Below are 23423 nucleotides of genomic sequence, written 5' to 3'. Positions count from 1 at the left end.
GTTCGTCATTCCAAAAACACGTCATGACTGCAACACCTTCCTGCTTTCTTAGCACTACAGACACCAATCTTTTCCGCAGATCACTCACCACTATGACCTAAATATTTTTCTGCTCATATCTGTTTCGCTTACGCATTCTATTGGTTCTTTTGTAGGTCTAAAATCACCACATCCTTTGCGCGAACTTATTTTATGACATGATTAGTCCACATGCTCAATGTGTTCTGTTTCATTTAGTTTTTTTCTTATATATATGATGATAGCCCCTCCCCTCTCGATTGCATTGCATTCCCTGGGGCTACAATAAAGAAAAAATATTTATTTATTTATTCATCTATTTCTTTACTTATTTATTTATTTATTTATTTACTTATTTATTTATTAGACTCGAAAGCGAATGTCACAACCGGCATCTTAGTTAAGGTAGACACCGTTTTGGGTATGCCTGGGTGCATCAGCTATGTCGGGCTTCAGACTCACGGCATTGCTGGTGGCGTGTTCCTTTTCTATTCATTGGATAACGCATGAAACACAAAGCCTAGTTTCGTCACCGGTAGGGCATTTAGGGTGGCTGGTGGAAGTACTGCGATTACTTAGGTGATCACTGTGGACCCTTCGCAGACACGCGACAGCAGCGTCACAAGTGAAGAGTCTTGTTGAATAACATCCAAGAATTCCGTTGACAAAGTCATGTTTCGTGCCATCCCGCTGTCTCTTTCAACCTAAACAAAGTCACATCCTAGACATCTTCGTCACGTTTAACTAGTTTGAGATCCGCAGGATTCGTCTGTGTGGTGAACAGACCTATTACCAAGAAGTGGCGATGTTTCGTTTTGTTGGCTGTAGCACTCGTGCAAGAAGTACGTTTAGCTTAGTGAAGTGCGATGAAACATTAACTAGACGCCCATTTGCTATTTTCTTTTTTCCGGGTGGCCTACAGTTACCCTACAGAACACTTTATAGCTGTAACGTAAGGTTCATATACACGGGCTCAAAATTCACACAAACCAATTCACAAACAGTTCAAATACAAAAGGGGGAACGTATTGTCAAATAGAGCATCAATAACAAAAATGCACGGATTTTGTGAAAGGCTAATAGTTTGCAGAAGCTGCCTTGAACTTCTACATTGCTACTAAGGAGCTATTTCAGTATCTGAAGAACAACTTCAACTCCGCATAATCAAAATGTACTTACCGATTGGCCTACAAACCTCAAAGTAGTATTTTCGAGTTCATACATCTGAAGAAAAAATTATTCTCACTCAGAATGTATTCAGTACTTAGCTAATCAGTCAGTTTTTAAGCAAGAGCTAAGGGCTCCAAATGGAAATGGCTATGAATGACATGTACAGAAAATCATTTTTAAACTATTATCCCCGGTAAATTACGCCTTCTTCGTCAAGCCACGCCAACCGACTCCTGCCTGAACGAGGACGGTCAGGCCACCTTACTTATATGCGCTACAACCCGTACACCTACGACAGCCTAAATCTATTTTCTCATTTAGTATACTTGTACTTGGCGATATCAACTGGGTTAAAAAGCGTGTGTAAGTTGTTTTTATCTACGGTAAAGAATTTTCCGCGAACTTCCCGACCATGACACTGAGATAAAAGTCCAGATGGGCACAAATTTGTTTCGAGTTGTGGATATTCTGATACTTTCGAATGCCACGGCTAGACATTTTGATCAGCCTTTCTGAGGGGTTCTGATGTCGCTCACCTTCACTCGCAATCTACAAAGTACATGTGATATGAAAGTTCAGGCCAAGTGTGGCTCACAAATTATGTGCCGGGTGCTAGAACAACATTAGGGTCATGCACTAATGTTATACGCATGGGACGACACGGAGAAATGTACACGAGATGTCAAGTAAAGAGTCTTCAATGGATCATTTAAGTGATGATTCAACGAGACTCCATCCTTTCGAGCCTATCTAATCATCTTGCCACGCCTCGTTGCCTTCTCAGCCTTATTTCTCTCAGGCCTAGAAACAATAAAGGTTTATCTTCTCCCACTCGGCGGTGAACTACGGCGCGAAATAATGAGGCACCATTCGATCCTTCTTGCGCGTTTAGTTCTTTCTTTAGACTAGCCCGTGTCGATTTCTGGGCTTATTTTCCACTGAAGAACATGAAACCTTATACTACAGGGTGCTTAAGCTGTTTCTCTTTTTTTCATTTTGACCCTCAACTTAAAAAAAATACTTCCCTTGCCATCCCCGCCCTGTGAAGGTGGATGTCCAGCGAGGTTGTTGAAAAGCCGCTGCACCTGCTGATGGGCTTATGAATACTGATGGGCATAGGAAGAGTAATGAAGGTGATAGTCTAGCTACCTGGTACCTCTATCGTTTCACAGCATTCTCAGGTTGCCGGAGCTCATCGTCGCCTTGGCGGGCTGGTGGCTGGCGCTCGGCTTTTCGGCACGATCTTCTTCTGTGGCGCGTGCGCGACGCCGTTTTTGATATTGACGTTTCTGTTGCCTTCGACATTCCTCCTATTCACGCCGTTCCTCGGGAGCCCTAAATCTGCGTGATCTTCTCATAGCACTGCTGCAACGGGGTCGTCTACCCGAGCTGGAAGCGGGGTGGTTCAGGCAGCATGTATATTAAGGGAAGTGCATGGATTTGCCCAAACTTAGTGTTTCCGGCTTCGAGTGGCTTCGCGAGTTTGCAAGCTCTTCATATTAAACAATGTACTGCGTATATAAAAAAAACAATATCAAAGCTCTCCAACGTCAGGATTCGAGCATAAGACCTCTCGTACGTGAGCCCCATATTGAAACCATTACGCTACAGGCATCGAGAAACGGCATGGAACGCCCATATGGATTTCTCGCGGGCTATTCATTAAATATGTCGCTCTCATGCTTGTTTCATGCTTGTTCTTTATTGAAACAAATGCTGTTATGTATGTCGTATGCGTTATTCCACATGATGTATGAACTTTTCGCCTGACTTTGCTGAGTGGTTGAAGCTGAAGCCTGACTCACCTCTGTCGCGGGTCGGTCCGGTATTGCACTACGCCCGAAATCGGCCTACGTTTTACCCGCGGATGAGTACACGAAAAATGCCGAATAACGAGAGACTAGCAGCTTCGCTGCAAAAACATAATTGTTTGTGGAGCTGCAAGACTCTGGAGACACTAAGTTAACTTACTCACGCTGAACTTGATCCCAAGATATTTTCTATACCATAGCGCACCTATATAAACATTGTTCGATGTCGCCAAAATTTTCTGGTCATAGCCATGATCACTCTATTCATGACTCCTGCGTCACCAAGGTGAACAGAGCGCACCTCGGTTACATGCAGCGACGTAATTGAGGAAGGTGCCGATCTCGGAAGTAGTTCTGCCGCAGTGCTCCAGGAATCGTTCCACCCATACGCAGCTTGCCGCAACGCAATAGCGGGTGCGGCGGCTGCCGAATATGTCGCAGTTGATGACGACGCTCTGTAAATGTAAATGACGACCAACCGCGTCTTCAAAGCCGTTATAAAGTAGAAAGAACGGGAGTATCAACGAAGGAAACAGTTGTTCAGTTCCTGCAAAGGAAACCATAATTTTGACGGAAGGGGGCCCGGCAGATAGCGGCAATTCAACGATACCCAGCTTTGCTTTGCGCAACGTTTGCGTTTCGCCGTAGAGCATGCTGTGAGCCTCGGTGCAATAAAGGTGGTTGCGATCCCGTAATCTGTCCCAAAAAGTTTATACATGAGCGTCATATTTCTTGGGGTCATTTGTGAATTCATTACATAAATGTTTTCTTTTGTTGAACAGCCTCTTTGATATGAGCGGTACGGTGCGGGACCTTTGCGACCAAGGGACCTGCACAATGAAGGATTTTAAACGTTCCCAGCGCTTGATTATAAAGGCATCTGATTGCATACGTCAAAAGCACGATGGCATAAAAAATGGCATACGTGAAACGCTTTCATGGTAAGAAAGCGGGCCAGGACGCGTCCTAGCACGTAACTGCCATTCATTGGTTGAGGCAACAGAACGTTACGCTGGCACAAAAAAAAAGAAGGAAAAGAAAACAACACCGCTGCCCAACAACGGAATTTTATCTCACAGACGCGGCAATATTACTAGCGATGCAAGAAGAAAAGAAGAGGTCTTGAAAATAGAAAAGAATGAATCGCGACAACGTATCTAAATGATCTTCGTATCCGAGGCACGCTGGAGAACTATATTCTACTTCGTTTTCGAATAATACCATTCACTGCTGATGGCCTTCCTCATTTCCCGGCTTGCTCACGGCGAAGTTAAACGAAAAAGCATGCCCGCCATCACAGTAGCAGCTGCAGACGCCTGGAAGAGGAAGCTGCCAAACTGTAGCTCATTGGTTATGGCGTGGCGCTGCTGACCTCGAGATCCTACGTTGGATAGCGGCCGCGGGAGGTCTATTTTGACGGTGGCTAAATGCGATAATGCTCGTGTACTTATACTCCCATGCCCGTTAAAGACATCCAGGTGTGCAAAATGCGTACAGACTCTCCCACTGTGGCGTGCATTTTAATCCGATGGTCTTGTTGCTAGTAAAACCTCAGAATTTTTTTTTTGAAACTGCGGAACTAGAGCAAAAGCTAGTGCTGTTTTGCATAACCTACACATTGTATGCACGTTACTCCATGTGACTAGAGTTTCTCTGATTTTTTTATTGTTCTACCCACAACGGGCTTTCCCTTCACTCTGGAACACTGTTAACAAGTTCAATGCGCACTATTCCCATCGCAGTGTTTTGTAGGCCCGATAAAAACATAGCTCAGGACAGCGCACTAAAAGGCAAACTCTGTCAATAGGGGCACCAAATATTGCCGGGGAGGCCAGCCACTAAGATCTCGAAACGTCTTTTGTTTTCCTTCGGTATTATTCCAACGAGCAGAGCATGCAGCGGTAGCGTGTTGGCGAATTCGACTGTTCCGTTATGCCTGGTACTCCGGTGAAATGAGACTGGCATCACACGGACATCGTGTGAAGCTTGGTATGGACATCTCGCAAGCGCAGCAGTCCTATCTCCGGAATCCGGTTTTGGTCCAGTTGCAAGAAAAAACAATAGAAGCGCAAGGATTCCTAAAGATGCTGTTGGTCTGAGCAAAGCGCTCCTTCTGCGGCTAGTTTTTGAATATCCAGCTTAACGACTTCGCATATTAACATCGTCGGCGCGAAAGGCTGTTGCATTGCCATGACTCATGATTATCGTTCGCACTGTATTCGTTGTCAGCCTATGAGGGCAGCGGTCATTCGGCGGCTCGTATGCCAATGACACGGTTGATTCTGGCATCGGCTTCGTCATTGGTTTTGTGAATGATAGACTAACATCTCAGAAATTTCTACGGGGAGAATTTAATGCACCGCCGGGATTTAGGTGCTATGGCAACCGAGTGCCTCAAGAGATGGCGACAGAGGATGATTGCTTTCTTAGACTTCCTTCGGTTATTGATTTTTAAACAAAATATTTTCTGCACGAAGCAATATACATAGATTCAATGATCGCTTCGAATGTGACATGCCAGCGCCACCACGTGTCCTTGCCATTTCATAAGTTTGCGGGGTTTTTTTTTTTAATAATCTGAGGTTTGCCATTTTGAGCTGTTTGACGATGCTGATAATTACAATATCTTGAACAAGGGTATGCTATTGGTGCTATAGTGTCAACATTTCACGGCAACTATGAAGTATGCGTTCACAATTTACAAGCTGTAGTTTACTGAACGTAAAAATTTTGCACCAGTGCTCTTTTAAAGGGCTAGGAATGCTGTGGTGGGGCCGAGTGGACAAACCGAGCGTACTGAATTTCTACGGAAAATATAAAAGAGGCCACGTGTCCACATGAGATGCTTCGTTAGGTTAGTACTATTGCGACATTTTTTTTTTTTTTGCGATGGTTCCATTGATAGCAATTCTTGCGTCCCCAATTGTGGCAAACAGGCAAGGTCGCAGCTGCGCACATCTTTGAGCATGGTCATCGCATGCTTTTCGTTCCGCGAGATGACACCAGGCTTCCTTTCTAAATAGTCATTACGCTAAAGACATGCGGCATACCTTGCCGGCCCTTGGCCCCATCGTTGTTGTTTGTTGTATCTTGTCGGTGAACAAGGTCGGCTGCATCCTGACGGGCGACGAGGAAGCGGCAGGGCGTTCTTTATCTCATCAGAAGCGCTCGCCCAGCAGCACGCATTTTCTCCGTCATCCGACGAGAACCGACCTTGTTCACCGAACGCACGCTTGGGAGCAGCACAATAGCACTGCGCAAGCGCTCCGTCACGTGGCTTTTTCCATATTTCGGGGGTTTTTTTTGCAACCCGGCAAAAAGGATTACGTGAGACATATTCAAAAAATTTGCAAAAAAAAAATCAGCATTTTCGCGCAATATATTTAACTCTATGTTTTCCCGTTGCCCAAACATTGAGCTTTCATTATAAAACAGTATCACAAAATGCTTTTAGGTCTTTTAGCCCTTAACACCGAAGTAAATTCGCACAAATTGAAGAGTTTTGAGGATATGTTTCACAAACACCTGGAATTGATTTTTCATAGAACTTTCCGTAAAACGTACTATCTACTAAAATTTTATTTTAACCCATACGCCACGCACAAGCTCGAAAAAAACGCCTGACTTCGGGTAAAATGTCACTTTGGCTTGTGTTTAGACGCTGCTAACACATTAAGGTGAATTTTAACACAGCAAGCTAAGCGAGTAGGTGACTGAGCACATTCCTAGGGGTGGGATAAAACTACGCAGGAATGCATTGCTTTTTTAATGTCCCTTAACGGTGTTTCGATAAATTCTGTAACCAGCCCTAAATCCAGTCTAAACTTTCTTTTTGGTCGCTACTCGACGAAAACTGACGCACCTCGGTCCTTTTCATAAAATGTATTACAACAACCACGTATTCAACGCACATTGGATCAGGCCAGCAAGCTTCACTTACCCGCATAGATCACATGCACAAAGTTAGCATCCCGAGTCATAACGCTGTCGCTTATTCCCAGTCCTTCGTCGCTAAAACATGAAGACTGGAACCACCGTCCTGCTTCATTAGCATTACAGACACCAATTCTTTCGCATATCACTCGCCAGTATAACCTAAATATTTTTCTGCTCATATCTGTTCAGTTTGCGCATTATATTGTTTCTTTTTCTTCCTTCGTAGGTCAAAAATCACCATATCCTTTGTACGAGCTTATTTTATGACATGCTTAGTACATATGTGCTCATTGTGTTCTGTTTTATTTTTTTTCCTTATATATGTGATCATAGCTCCTCCGCTCTGTAATTCATTGCATGCCTTGTGAGTAAAATAAATAAACAAATAAATAAACAAATTAATTCATAAAATAAAAGTTAAAGCGAATTTCACAACCGGCATCTTAGTTAAGGTAGACGCCGTTGGGCGTATGCCTAGGTGCATCAGCTATGTCGGGCTTCAGACTTACGGCATTACTGGTGGCGTGTTGCTTTTGTATCCATTGTACAACGCATGAAACACAAAGCTTAGTTTTGTCACAAGTAGGGCATTTAGGGTGGCTGGTGGAAGTACTGCGATTACTTAGGTGATCACTGTGGACCCTTCGCAGACACGCGACAGCAGCGTCACAAGTGAAGTGTCTTGTTGAAGAACATCCAAGAATTCTATTGACGAAGTCATGTTTCGTGCCATTCCGCTGTTCCTTACTGCCTAAACAAAGTCACGTCCTAGACAGCTTCGTCACTTTTAACTGCTTTGAGATCCGCAGGATTCGTCTGTGTGGTGAAGAGACCTATTACCAAGAAGTGGCTGTTTCATCTTAATGGCTGTAGCACTTGAGCAAGAAGCTCATTTAGCTTGGTAAAGTGAGAGGAAACATTAAGGAGCCACTCACTCTCCTTCAGAAAAAAGAAATGAAAGTTGAACATTTTATGCCTAATGTGCCACATTATACAAGCATTCCTAGGTTTCTTTTCATGGATCGCCCACATTTACCTTGCGGAAACTTTAATGCTGTAACGTAAAGCTCGCAAAAACGGGCTCCAGGCTCACGTAAACCAATTCATAAAAGGTTCAAATAAAAAATTGGCTACTAAATTGCAGCAGGTACCATCAACTTCTACTTATCTACCAAGTAGCTATCCAAGCATTTGAAAAACGACTTCTACTATGCAAATAAAATGTACTTACTGATAGAACTAACACTCTCAAAGTAGTATTTGGAAGTTGATGCATCTGAAGAAACCAAAATTCTTTTTACTCAAAATGCAATGTGTGGCTAGCTAGCCAGTTAGCTATTAAGCAAGAGCTATTGGATGCAAATGGAAGTTGTTCTGAATGACACATAAAGAGAATGACATTTAAATTATTAGTTAAAGATTCATTTATTAAGGTGCCCGAAACTTAGGGATCCTTCCAAGCTACGCCCACGAATTCCTGCCTGAACGAAAAAGGTGAAGCCACCTTATACGCACAACAACCCCATACACCCACAACAGCTTAGAAGCGCTTCGTTGTGATTTAGTACAAGTGTACTTGTTGTATGTACAGACTTAATACGCAGGTTCAAGTTGGTTTTATTGCCATAAAGAATTGTTGCACGCACTGCCGAATCGTGATATCGAGATAAAAGAAATCCCAGTGGGCGCAAATGTGTCTGGCGTTGTGAATATTTCGATACTTTTCAAAGTCACTGAGATATATCCATGGCTAGACACATCGACCGCCCTATCTGAAGGGTTCTGATGTCGTTCAGGTTCAATGCAATCTACTAAGTACATGCGATATGAAAGTGAAGACCACGTGACGCTCATAAATCATGCGCCGGGCGTTGGTGCGACATTAGTGTCATACACTAAGGTTATATACACGGTACGACACGAAGTAAGTGTACACAAGAGGACAAGTAAAGGGCCTGCTACGGATCCGTAAAGTGATAATTTATTGAGGCTTTATCTTTTCCCGTTTACCTAAACCTCTCGTCTCGCCTCATTGCCTTCTCATTGCGTTTCTCTCCATTTGAACAGCAATAAAATTCTATCTTCTTCTCCCAGTCGGCGCGTTACAGCATGATATAATGAGGCTCCGTTCGATCTTTCTTGCACGTTTGCTTTTTTTCTTAGACAATATCGTGCCAAGCTCCGCGCTTTTTTCCCCAGTGACGAACTTAAACACTTATAGCACAGAGTGCCTTTTTTTTATTTAAAAACTGAAACCCAGAAAGTCCAGCGCCCTAAGTATGCGTCAGCGGTTCCTTTACTTTTTGACTCGCCGTTCAAGTTGAGTTGTTGATTCCGGAGGTGCGAGGCTCTGGAGACACTAAATTACTGACGCTGAATTAATGCGTGCTGAGAACCTCGGTGCAATCAAGTTGGCTGCGATCCCACAATCTGTCATACAAAGTGTCCACAAGCTAATCAGAGGTTCCTTTTCCTAAGTCTCTGTTGAATTTATGGTAAATAAAGGTCTTCGTTTGTTGAACGTACATAGCCTTTTTTAGTGTGAGCAGTACGGTGCGTGACATTTGCAACAAAGGGTAGCGAATGGTTTCTAACGTCCCGAGCACTTAATTATAAAGCCGTTCGACTGCATACATCGAAATCATAAGGACATGAAAGTGGCTTGCGCGAAACGCTTTCATGGTAAGGAAGTGGAACCCTATCGCGTAACTGCCATTCATTCGTTGAGCCAACGGAACCTTACACTGGGACGAAAGAAAGAAAACGGCAATGCTGACCGACAGTGGAATTTTATTTAACGCGTGCAGCAATATCATTAGCGATGCGAAAAAAAGCAAGAAGCCTAGAAAAAAATAACAGAATTAATCGCCACGGCGTATCTAACTGTTCTTCCTGTCAGAGGCACGCAGGAGAAAGATATTCTACTTCCTTTTCGAATAAGGCCATTCACTACTGATGGCCTTCTCCGTTTCCCGGCTTGCTCACGGCGAAATTAGAAGAAAAACTATGCACGCCATCACAGTAGCAGCTGTAAACGCCAGGAAGAGGAAGCTGCCAAGCTGTAACGTAGTGGCTATCGCTTGGCACAGCTCAGCTCGAAATCGTAGGTTGGATCTTGGCCGCCATCAAAACGGAGTCTAGGCGACTCCGTTTCGATCCCGGCAAAATGCACAAACGCTCGTTTACTCACGTTATGTGCAATTAAAAGAATCCCAGGTTACAAAAATAAATTCGGGCTCTCCCACTCCGGCGTGCCTTTTAATCTGATTGTTTCTTGCGAGTGGAACCCCAGAAATATTTGTTTTGTTTTAAAGTGCGAAAGTACACCAAAAGCTAGTGCTGCCTCGTATGGCCCACGCACCGTATGCATACAAAGCCACGTGACCACCGTTTGTTGGATTTTTTATCGTTCTATACTCACCCACAACTTTGTAGTGGCAGTCGTATTGCTGCCACTGTATGGGTGGCACGGCCAAGTCAGGCAAACGCATGCGTTTAACCGTATACCCTATGACAACCTGAATATTGTCTTAAATAAATCAATAAAGAAAGAAAAACTTCATTGCGCACCTCATAAATGTAAATAACTTCATGGCTTTTAGTAAACGTGTTCAAATGTGGGTAAGCTTGCCATAACAAGCCGTGTTGCACTTTCTTCTAGGCACATCCAGTCATACCCATTGTACTGGAGGACCATGTTTTCATGCCTACTGAGCATCACGTTTGCATATATGATCCTCTCAAATTATGGCTTGAGCAGTGGCACAATAAGAGATTGTGCGGGGGGCACACTGGGCACGGGCTTAGGATGTATCCCAAGAGGTGTTTAATTGCGGCACACCAGACTAATGACAGACCTATGACATCTGACAATGATCAATATTCTATTTACTAGCAGGAGTATTTTACCATTGGTGCTGAACGAAGATGAACTGCGGCTTATTTATTTTTTGTTTAAATCTAAAAATTGAGGTTAGTTTAGCAGTTGACTGTTGCAGTCATTTAGATGTTTCGCATGTATTTCATTAGGAAGACAGAGACCTAAGACTTTCTTTTACTGTCATGACCTTGACTGTCTTGATGTAGTTTTACACCTTGTCCTCGCGTTGACTTTTGCACACGATATTTTTAACGTAAGAGGGCAGCTGCCAGGACACAAGGATGTTAAAGAGCCAGCCCAGTGCGACTTCACGTAGTGCAGAGGAGCGCCCGCCAAAGAATCAAAATACATTGTCATGCAATGTGGACAAGAAAACTGGAATTTTGGGTATATTGGGTGTACAATTCGCCTAAATGTGAACAAAATCAAAATACAATACGTCGCACCAAGATGAAAATTCTCATGTGCTCTAGGCAGTCATCTTAACATGGCATACTTGTGTAATGTCTCTGATGGGAAAGTGAAATCAAGTATGCTCTCCGGAGGCAAACGCATAGGAGCAAGTGTGATTGAAAAGTTAGAAATGTATTTTTTTAAAAAAGCTGATTGTGAGAAGTGACTGCTTTTTGTCTTGCCTCTAAAGAGATATATCCATGTTATAAAATAATAGTGGTACAATGGAATCGTATATTTGCTTAGTGACATGATACATACTTGCAATGAACATAGTGCCCGTGCTCACTGTAAAAAGCAACATCTCATGCTTGGTTAGGTGCTTACATACATTTAACATTTAATAGCTTTAATAGCTTAGATTTAACAGCGCATGAATGCAAGGGTGCAAATACAAACCACTGTGATTCTGTATTTTAAATGCTGACATGAAGCAGGCCCTATTTTCATCTCTTTCCTTTTATCTATTTTTACGCCTAATTTTAGAATTATGGCTTCCTTCTGCGTTCCGGAAAGAGGAAGCATTGGGGGAAGATAATCCCATGTTTAAGAAGTCATTATCGTTTACGTGCATGCTCATGAAACCAGTTCATTGGAACCGCTCGTGCCTCCCGAAGCGAAAGCAAAGAGCAATAAAGGCCGTTAACTGTGTACCACCGGGGTGCACACCTTACGTCTTAGAAGCCGGAGAGTGACTTGGAATTGAACGTTATTTTTATAATGTTAAATTGTGGTTTCTCCTTCTGTGAAATAGTCATATGATAGCTTCTGGCAGGTATTTGATATTTTTATTAGGGTGGCTCAATCTACTTCCCATCCAAGTATGCTAGTAGAGCTGGAGATGCACTCAATGCAAGGAACTGAGAGCATCTGAGCAGAAGAACACTTGTTCATCAATTGGCGGATGTGAACATATAGTGTTAAGCAAAAGCCCCTCAGTTTTATGGCTTCTGCCAACATAATTTTTATAAGGCAAAATAAAATTGAAGCATTTTTGCACATGGTAAATTTCTGGAAACAAATGTACTTGTTTTGAGACGAAGATTCTGTGAAGTGCGATAATTATTCTTACTTTCGCGCATCTTCACCGCTTGAGTAGGAAAAAAGCTTTGGTTTCAGGTACTTGGTTCATTGTGCAAGTATATGCATAGTCGCATGCAAAATCCACGCGCTTGGAAGAGATATGTGAAACAGGATGGTGCCATCATCAATTTATGTTTTGCTTCTTTGCTTGTCTTTTTCTTGCACTTGCCTGCCTGTACTTAAGCGTATGTCGCCTTTGATGCATCATATTCATCACATCTGATGTTTGGTTCAGATCTGGAACCATGCTATACTTTAGTTAGATTGCATATTCAACGAGTCACAATAATTGATAATGTAATTGTGCAAGCTGCTCCCCAGAAGTACAGCATTCTTACTGTAATGGAAATTAAAGGTTGTCATATATGACAAGAAATTTGGTGGGCAAGATTTTAATGCCAATGCTCCTTACAGTTTTATAATCATATGCTAAACACTAGATAATTATGCAAATTTAATTTTATTTGTTTCTGAGAAAGTGTAACGAATGAATCCCAACAGCACCAGGAAACTACTTTCGTGAGGAGGCCTACCGAATAGAAAATATAACACGCCTCTGTACCGGCTTGAGACCGGGCAGGATATTGCCGCAGAACCATGACAAGACACTTAGAAACAATGAGGTCCAGCCTATACATGAATAACCTTATGTGAAATATAAGCTTACCAGCTAGACCTGCGGCCTCATCAGAGTATACAACACATTTCTAAATGCACAGTACTGTCAGTCAGGAACATCCATACGCTGCACAAGACATTGTCAAATAAGCTGCTGCCTTAAAATATGACACACACAAAAGTTTCTTGCACAGGTTATCTACAATGCCAGCCCCATGCTTACCAGCTCATGTGGTAACCTCTGCCATATAAGTGCACGCGTTTCGTGCCAGAAATGCGTTTTCTGGCCAGTAATGTGGTGCATATTTCTCTTCGATCATAGTGTCAATACTTTGTGAGATTGCACACGTTTGCTCTATGTTTAACTTTCCATTGTATAATTTATATTTAAAAGAAGGAGCCAATTGAAATTAAAAGATATTTATACAGCGTAATACTGGTGCAATTTTACATAAAGTACCTATATTTTATGAAAAGTTATGTTCTAAAGTTCACAGGCATCATTTTAATCTGTTTTTATTTGTTTGTCACATTGTTTCTCAAATTATTATTCAATTTGTCTTGTGACTGATCAATAAAGATTTTGACCTTTTGAAAGGGAAAATGTTTCGTTTGAGCAACTCGGCGACTACAGATTACATCTCATTCACCAAGCATAAGGGCAGGAGTTGCTGGCATTTGCTGGCCAGCATGCATTTGCTGGCCAGTACTGTAACGCATATTTCTCTTAGATCATAGTGTCAATACTCTGTGAGTTTGCACACGTTTGTTCTATGTTTAACGTTCCAATGTATACTTCATTTTTGAAAGAAGAAGCCAATTGAAATTCAAGGATATTTCTACGCTGTAATACTGATGAAACTTCAGAGAATTTACCTATTTCTTTTAACAAGATGTGCTCGAAAGTTCATGGGCATCATTGTAGGCTGATTTTATGTGTTTGTCAGTATGCTTCTCAAATTATTATTCACTTTGGCTTGTGACTGATCAATAAAAATTTGACCTTTCAAGAGAGAAAATGTTTCATTTCAGTAACTCAGCGACTGCAGATTACATCCCATTCACCAAGCATAAGTGCAGGAGCTGCTATGAAGGAATCAAATATTCCCCACGTGTAAGTATTGTGAATCTCTTCTAACGTGACCGTGGATCTACATCATGCTTTCACACTATTGAGAATAGTACTAGCACTCTGTTCTCAAGGAGCACAAGCACTCTGGGGGAGTAGAAATACCCGGCTTGGAGGAGTAGAAGTACTCGGTCTGGGGCAGTACTCTTACCCCTGTGGGGAGAGTATTAGCACTCTGCGGAACAGTGCTAGCCCTCCCTTGCGGTGGAGTAACAAAACTCTGTCAGGAAGAGTTGACCTGCTGTCTCTCAAGGAGGGTCGATCTACTTTCGAAAAGAGTGCGGAATATGATACAAGTTGGTGCTCCCTCAAAGAGTGTGCCCGGAACTCTCTTTGATTTTAGAATGTACATTGAGCGGCTTGTCTTATCTTTTTGGCTGAGAAGAGGCCAGGAGCACGCTCAAGTGTACAGGGATTTGAGGGGGCCGATCCAGTGCACTGAATATTGCCACATCCTATATGGTCACTGCGGGTATGTGCCAGGCGATGAGAACGACGCTGAAGTAGCGCGCGAGTGGGAAAAACGGAGACGACAACGACGTCGCGTTGACTGCTCTGATAAAGTGCTCCCATACGTCCTCTACGCCGGCTTTCCTGTCTTCTACTAGGCTGCGACACTGGTGGAGGTGCGGGGTATAACGAGCCGGAGAAGGGGAACGTGATCGAGGCGTCGCTGAACCTTCTGGCCGAAAGTTTGTAGAATTATCGTCGCAGGTACGTGCAGCATCAACCACAGGGTAATTGCAGTTGGGAAACCTTGGATACCCGGCTGCGCGGTAGTGGCACGCGCGATAAACACGTCCAGCTTCGCCGCAATGAAAGCACAGCGGCCGGCGGTCAGCGGTGCGCCACAAATCGGTCTTTCGAAGCGGGTAGCTCACAGGGGATTCGCCGTAAGACCGAGGCGCAGCGATCGGCTGGCGGCGATACGGCATAGCTGGTGGCGGCTGTGACTGGCGAAAATATGGCGTCGGGGGTGGCGGTGCTGGCTGCGTCGTAGTGGTCAACGGTGTCAGCAGCATCGAAGTCACGGGAGGTGGACGACAGACAGCTTCCGCGTAGGTTAGCTGTGGCGGCACCGCCTGCCGGTCGGAGGACGAAAAGGCCTCTCGAACTTCCTCCCGAACGATATCAGCGACAGAAGCCACCGCTGGTGCCATAGGAGAAATCCCGAGCTGCCGGATCTCCTCTCGCACAATCTCCCTGATGACTTCACGCAGAGACGTGCCGTAGCTCTCAGGTAGAACTGAAGCATTCACCGGTGAGTTCGCGCGATCATATTGGCGGTACCGTAGCTTTAGTGCCCGTTCTATAGCGGTAGCCTCCTTGGTGAATTCGATCACTGTCGTCGGTGGGTTCCTCACGAGTCCGGCAAACAGTTCCTCCTTCACTCCGCGCAAGAGATAGCGTAACTTCTTTTCTTCGGCCATCTCAGGGTCTGCTCTGCGGAAAAGGCGGGCCATATCTTCTGCCAACATGGCAACGCTCTCATTCAGTTTTTGAATACGGGATTCGAGTAGGCACTGCGCAGTGTCTCTTCTGTCGGTACTAGTGAACGTGTCTAGCAGCTGGGTGCGGAAGGCATCTCATGTGGTCAAACTTCGCTCCCGGTTCACAAACCACGTCCGCGCGCTGTCTTGAAGCGCGAAGTAGACATTAGACAGCTTTTGCTGGGAGCCCCAGTGGCGACACGCTCAAATTGGTCAAGCCAATCTTGGACATCTTCAAAAGCGTCGCCATGGAAGCTTTCTGGTATCTTAGGATTGTGCAGCGTCACTTGCGATGGAGTTGCAGTAGCCATGGCGGAATTAGGTAGACGCGTTCCAGCAGGGTCCTGCAAAGGGTTGAACTCGGGCGTCAGGCCTAGCAGGCGGCGACTGTACCGGTGAACAGAAGTTTCGACGAACGAAGGTGATTCCGTTTTCGAGGTATGGCTCCGCGAAGGGGTGCCGAGCATGAGGCAATCCTACCCCGGGCATCCTTGGGCATCCCTTGGGCATCGCCGGTCGTGTTGGTGAAAAAGGACGGTAGCCTGCGCTTCTGCGTCGACTATGGAAAACTCAACCAGATCGCAAAGAAAGACGTTTATCCGCTGCCGCGTATCGACGATTCACTGGACAGGCTACGAAACGCACGTTACTTTTCGTCGATGGACTTGAAAAGCGGCTACTGGCAAATAGAAGTTGATGAGAGAGACCGTGAGAAGACCGCTTTTGTGACGCCCGACGGACTTTATGAATTTCAGGTGCTCCCCTTCGGTTTGTGTTCTGCGCCAGCAACGTTTCAGCGACTAATGGACACGGTACTCTCAGGTCTCAAATGGCAAACCTGTTTGCGGTACCTCGACGACGTGATTGTTTTCTCCGCCACGTTCGAGGAACACTTACGGAGACTAAAGACGGTCTTTGCAGCAATACGCTCAGCTGGTCTAACTTTGAAACCTGAAAAGTGCCATTTTGGCTTTGAAGAACTTCAATTTCTCGGTCACGTTGTCAGTCGTGAAGCTGTCCGACCTGACCCTGATAAAACCTCTGCCGTTGCTAATTTCCCAACGCCATCAGATAAAAAGGCCGTGCGACGTTTCCTAGGCCTTTGCGCCTACTACTGACGCTTTCTCGCGGACTTTTCGCGCATCTCATGGCCATTAACGCATCTAACCAGAGAAGATGTCCCCTTCGTATGGGGTGAAGACCAGCAACGGGCATTTCACGACCTACGGCAACGCCTGCAGACGCCTCCCGTGCTCGCACATTTTGATGACGACGCTCCTACGATTCTTCATACCGACGCTAGTAATGTCGGCCTCGGCGCAGTGCTTGTACAGCGGCAGGACGGCGCCGAAAGAGTGATTGCTTACGCCAGCAGGACGCTATCAAGAGCGGAGGCAAACTACTCCACGACAGAAAAAGAATGTCTCGCACTGGTGTGGGCCGTCGTGAAATTTCGGCCATATTTGTATGGTCGGTGTTTCACCGTTGTTAGTGATCATCATGCACTTTGCTGGCTGACTAATTTAAAAGATCCAGCTGGTCGGCTAGCGCGCTGGAGTCTTCGTCTCCAGGAGTTCGACTTCACGGTTGTCTACAAATCAGGGAAACGACACACCGATGCCGACTGCCTTTCTCGGTCTCCTGTTCAGACTGCAGTGCACGACGATGATGACACGGCCTTTTTAGGCGCGCTAGATACTGTCGCCGTTTCACGCCACGAACGCGAGGACGTAGAACTGGTTCCTCTTTTTGATTACTTTGAGGGAAGAACAGGCAGCGTGCCGAGGTTATTCGCCAGAGGGCTGCGTTCATTCTGCTTGCGCCACAACGTTCTGTATAAACAGAACTTTTCACCTAGTGGCAGCAGCTACCTACTCGTCATTCCCGCATCTCTTCGCGACGAAGTCCTACACACCTGTCACAACGAGCCGACCGCTGGTCACTTGGGCTACACTCGGACATTAGCAAGAATTAGGCTAAAGTACTATTGGCCGAGACTTGCGTCGATCGTGAAACGTTACACACAGACATGCCTGGATTGCCAGCGCCGCAAAGCCCTACCCGGCAAGCCAGCTGGACTGCTGCATCCTGTTCAGATACCGCAAGCGCCGTTCGAACAAATTGGCATGGACCTTTTAGGTCCGTTTCCACTGTCTATTGCCGGAAATAGATGGATAATAGTCGTCACGGATTATCTTACGCGATACGCCGAAACAGGTGCTATCCAACGTGGAACAGCAGCCGAAGCAGCGCCATTTTTTTGTCGAAGCCGTCGTCCTAAGGCATGGCGCTCCCGCAGTGGTCATCACAGACAGAGGATCTGCGTTCACGGCTGCGCTTCTGGATACCGTGTTGCGACTAAGTGGTACCACTCACCGAAAGACCACGGCTTACCATCCCCAAACTAGTGGGCTGACAGAACGTCTGAATAAGACTCTGGCAGACATGATGAGTATGTACATCGACGTCGACCACAAGAACTGGGACGAGATTTTACCATATGTTACATTTGCATATAACACGGCTCGCCAAGAGACAACACGCGTGACGCCTTTCAACCTCGTTTACGGACGCGAAGTGACAACCATGTTGGACGCAATGCTGCCGCACGAGTGCGGTGACGACGAGACTGGTGCCGAGGAGTTTACGCAACGCGCAGAGGAAGCCAGGCAGCTTGCGCGTTTGCGAATCAAAGCACAACAGGAATACGATGCCCGACACTACAATCTTCGACACAGACCCGTCACGTACAACGTAGGTGACCAGGTGTGGGTCTGGACTCCGATTCGTCGGCGGGGGCTGTCTGAAAAGCTCCTGCGAAGATACCTCGGCCCGTACACAGTTCTGCGCCGCATCAGCGTTGTTAATTATGAAGTTGTCCTCGACAGCCATAACTGCTCCAAACGCCGGCGGCATCTGCCCGAGGTTGTGCAGCTGCTTCGTATGAAGCCATACATTTCCTCATGACCTCGACTTTGCACCGTCTGTGCACAGCCTCCGGACGTTGGTGCATCGGGACGATGCCCTTTTTTTTCAAAGTGGGGCAAATACCACATCCTATATATGGTCACTGCGGGTATGTGCCAGGCGATGAGAACGACGCTGAAGTAGCGCGCGAGTGGGAAAAACGGAGACGACAACGACGTCGCGTTGACTGCTCTGATAAAGTGCTTCCATACGTCCTCTACGCTGGCTTTCCCGTCTTCTACTAGGCCGCGACAATATTGCTACGGAATAGTATTACCGATGACGAAGAGGCGAGCAGTACGAAGACGACGACAACGATTGGAGGCTAGCGCGGGCTGTTGCCTCTTGGCCAAGTGCGGCGTATTACGTTGTAAATATACTTGTATATAGCTTTTCATTTGCGTCTTCTTACGTAAAATATCTGGTGGAGGTGGACGTTCCCTGTACCTCGTCACAGAGCTTCGCAGTGGACGGTACGTCGAGCCTAGCTTCATGGCTCCCGGCGATGACAATTCGACCCAGCCGCCTCCGACCCCTCCTGCCACTTCGACGACCTACATCTCTCTCCCTGCTCCTCGTGATCCTGGCGTATTCGCTGGCAAAGATGGGGACGACGTCGACGACTGGATCAGCCTGTACGAACACGTCAGCCGCAATAACCGGTGGGACCCTACTATCATGCTCGCCAACGTAGTCTTTTACCTCGGTGGCACACCTCGAGCTTGGTTTCGGACGCACGAAGAGGAGCTCACCAGTTGGGATTCGTTCAAGCAAAAGCTCCGAGACTTGTTCGGCAACCCCTACGGTCACAAACTTGCCGCGCCGAAGGCGCTTTCCGGCCGTGTGCAGACGTCAACAGAGCCCTATGTCACGTACATTCAGGACGTCCTGGCTCTGTGCCGCAAAGTTGATGCACGCATGCCTGAGTCAGACAAGGTATCCCACAGCCTCAAAGGCATTGCCGATGACGCCTTCAACTTGCTCGTGTTCAACAACGTCGCGACAGTGGATGCTGTTATCAAAGAGTGCCGCCGCCTGGAACTCGCTAAAAGCAGACGTATCGATCAGCAGTGTGCCCGTTTGCCCAACACCCCAGCGACTTCTTCCTGTGCCGACGCTCCTCGTCCCAACAACACCGGCGATATTACCAAGATCGTTCGGCGTGAGATTGAGGCCGCCTATCCGGCTGCCTTCGACTCCAGCCCCACCAACGCACCGGCAGTCACGGTTTCCCTGATCCAGGCAGTTGTCCGCCAGGAGTTCGAAAACATGGGCCTTCACACCATCTGCTCGGCCCATCACCCTGATACCCATCCGGCTTCTTCGATTCCGCCCCGTCCCGCATCGTCTTACCCACCACGTTTCCGCAACCCAGCTGAATGGCGCACTGCTGACGACAAGCCCATTTGTTTTCACTGCCGTCGCATCGGGCACATTTGTCGGCACTGTCGAAGTCGCTGGACTTCCCCGACCCGGTCTGCTTATACTGCCTATTCTCGCCCCTCGGGTGGCCCTTCTCGTCCTTATGCCGCACGCTCCGATAATGCCGCCACTGACTCTCCTGCGCCGAACCGCCCCTATTCTCGTTCACCTTCGCCCCAAGGACGACAATCTCGCTCTCCCCAGCCCCGTCGCTCCTTTTCGCCGACTCCCTTCGGACGCCGCTCCCAGCCGGAAAACTGAATGATGCAGCGCCTCGAGGTGACGCTGCATTGCTCCCTACGCCGCCAAATCCTCCACTGACGTTGCCCACTCATCTGAACCTTCTTGACGTGCAAGTCGACGGTGTTCCTGTATCTGCTCTTATAGACACTGGGGCGCATTTGTCGGTAATGAGCGCGGACTTTCGTACCCGCCTGAAAAAAATAATCACGCCCGCCACGACGCTTGTTGTCCGTGTCGCCGATGGCGGAACAGCCCCCGTAATTGGTATGTGTGCCGCCCGCGTCTCCTTCGCCGATCGCTCAACAGTCGTGCTATTCACGGTCATCGCCCACTGTCCCCATGACATCATCCTCGGCTTAGACTTCCTCTCCGCACATTCTGCTCTAATTGATTGTTCCGCCAGTACTCTCCGCCTTGACCTGCCTGTTCTGGATCCCGCTGAACCACACCCCAGTCGCCTCAGTTCCGTCGACTTTGTTCGCTTGCCACCTACGGCACTGACTTACGTTGACCTAGTGTCATCCCCACCAGTGCCCGACGGTCACTATATCGCGGCTCCTATACAAGACGTCCTCCTTACACACGGGATCACGGTGCCTCATACCGTTTTATCTATTACGGCTAATTGCGTCTGCCTGCCCGTGGTCAATTTTGGCTTGACGACACAAGTGCTGCCACGCGGGATGTCTCTGGCCCAGCTTTGCTCATTCGAAGATCACTCAATAGCATCTATTGAGGTAGACAGCCATTCAGCCGATCCTCCTCTACCATCTCAGTCGACAACTTGCACCATCGCCGACTTACAGAAAATGATTGCGCCCGACATGCCGTCCGAGCACGCTCGTGAGCTCTACCGCGTTCTGTTTTCCTACAACGATATTTTTGACTTTCACGATCGTCCTTTGGCCCAAACTACAACTGTTAAACATCGCATTAATACCGGCGATGCCCCTCCTATTCATCGCCGCCCGTATCGAGTGTCACCGGTTGAGCGTCAAGTTATTCACGCTGAAGTTCGCAAAATGCTTGCCAATAACATCATAGAACCGTCATGTAGTCCATGGGCGTCACCGGTTGTACTGGTAAAAAAGAAGGATGGCTCATGGCGCTTTTGCGTGGATTATCGGCACCTTAACAGGGTTACCAAAAAGGACGTGTATCCCCTACCTCGGATCGATGACGCCCTTGACTGCCTCCATGGTGCTCGCTACTTCTCTTCTATTGACCTCCGCTCCGGCTACTGGCAGATTGCTGTGGACGATCTCGACCGCGAGAAGACTGCTTTTGTAACTCCGGACGGTCTTTATCAATTCAAAGTGATGCCGTTTGGTCTATGTAACGCTCCTGCCACTTTTGAACGCATGATGGACTCCCTTCTTCACGGTTTCAAATGGTCCACATGCCTGTGCTACTTGGACGACGTCATAGTATTCTCCCCAACGTTCGCTACGCACCTCGAGCGCCTCTCGGCAGTCCTGGACGTTTTTCGTCGCGCCGGTCTGCAACTGAACGCATCGAAGTGCCAATTCGGCCGTCGCCAGATTACCGTCCTTGGGCATCTCGTTGACGCGAACGGAGTGCAACCGGACCCAGGCAAGATCCATGCTGTTACGCACTTTCCTGTTCCGAAGTGTGTCAAGGATGTGCGCAGCTTCATCGGCCTTTGTTCCTACTTCCGCCGTTTCATGAAAAATTTCGCGGCCATCGCACGACCACTAACCGAGCTTTTGAAAAAAGACGCTCCTTTCCAGAGGGTCGATAACGAGGCCTCTGCATTCTCGCATCTAATCGACGTTCTCACAACGCCTCCCGTTCTGGCCCATTTCGATCCTTCTGCGCCTACCGAAGTTCGTACTGATGCCAGCGGTCACGGAATTGGCGCAGTACTGGCACAACGCCAGCGCGGCAAAGACCGTGTTATCGCTTACGCCAGCAGGCTCCTCTCACCCGCGGAGCGCAACTATTCCATCACAGAGCGTGAGTGTCTGGCCCTAGTTTGGGCGGTTGCGAAGTTCCGCCCATACTTATATGGCCGACCCTTTTCCGTTATCACAGACCATCACGCGCTTTGTTGGTTATGCTCATTGAAAGACCCTTCAGGAAGACTTGGTCGCTGGGCCTTACGCCTCCAAGAATATTGGTTCTCTGTCACCTACAAATCTGGCCGACTACACAAGGACGCTGACTGTCTGTCTCGCTACCCGGTAGACGAGCCTGACGACGCCGACACTAGTACCGCCGACGGCATTTTCTCTGTGTCTGCCTTCGCTAACATCGCCGATGAGCAGTACCGAGACCTATCGCTGCGAGTACTCATCGAGCGTCTGCGCTCTACACCTACCGACGCATCCGTTCGCCAATATGTCCTCCAGGGCGGCATTCTGTACCGAAGGAACTTCCTTCCTGACGGATCTGATCTTCTTCTTGTCGTGCCAAAACATCTACGACAGACTGTGCTCTTTGAGATGCATGACGCACCTACTGCAGGACATCTTGGCGTAACCCGCACGTACGACCGCGTCCGCCGCCGCTTCTATTGGCCTGGCCTCGCTCGCTCCGTCCGACAGTATGTTGCTGCCTGCGATACCTGCCAGCGTCGGAAAACACCTCAGGTGCTACCTGCCGGTCATCTCCAGCCGATCACTGTCCCTGTGGAACCGTTCTTTCGTGTTGGATTAGACCTCCTCGGTCCCTTTCCCACGTCATCATCTGGGAACAAATGGGTAGCAGTCGCAACTGATTACGCCACCCAATACGCTATCACGCGGGCTCTCCCTACCAGTTGCGCCACTGACGTCGCGGACTTTCTCTTGCGTGACATTATCTTACTTCATGGCGCCCCGCGACAGCTGCTCACTGACCGTGGTCGTAACTTCCTCTCGAAAGTTATCGCCGACATTGTACGTTCCTGCTCCACTCAACACAAGCTGACTACCTCATACCATTCTCAAACCAATGGCCTGACAGAGCGGTTAAACCGTACTCTTACCGATATGCTGTCAAAGTACGTTTCCAAGGACCACCGCGACTGGGACATTGCCCTTCCTTACGTCACATTCGCTTATAATTCTTCCCGGCACGACACCGCCGGATTTTCTCCCTTTTATCTGCTCTACGGTCGCGAACCGACCTTGCCCCTTGACACGGCACTTCCTCCTGCTTCGATCTCAACAAGCGAGTATGCGCGCGACGCCATCGCTCTC

The 23423-nt window shown here is 47.3% G+C and overlaps 1 protein-coding gene across 2 annotated transcripts in view; it reads right to left on the bottom strand.

Moving 5' to 3' along the window:
- LOC135896296 (probable glutamate receptor) overlaps positions 1 to 23423 on the bottom strand; it is a 101716-nt gene that overhangs the window by 46338 nt on the left and 31955 nt on the right. Inside the window, exon 1 of one of the 2 annotated variants that reach the window (XM_070534834.1) lies at positions 6050 to 6109. The exons of the other annotated variant lie outside the window; for it this stretch is intronic. Coding sequence (XP_070390935.1) covers positions 6050 to 6070 — 21 coding nt within the window. The 5' untranslated portion in view covers positions 6071 to 6109. Of the gene's footprint in view, positions 1 to 6049; positions 6110 to 23423 lie in introns of those variants that run through there. 2 annotated transcript variants of the gene reach the window in all.

This window comes from Dermacentor albipictus, chromosome 3 (genome assembly GCF_038994185.2).
Source record: "Dermacentor albipictus isolate Rhodes 1998 colony chromosome 3, USDA_Dalb.pri_finalv2, whole genome shotgun sequence".
NCBI lineage: Eukaryota > Metazoa > Arthropoda > Arachnida > Ixodida > Ixodidae > Dermacentor > Dermacentor albipictus.
The sequence above is the reverse complement of the archived record's forward strand: the minus strand, read 5'-3'. Positions and strand labels throughout refer to the sequence as shown.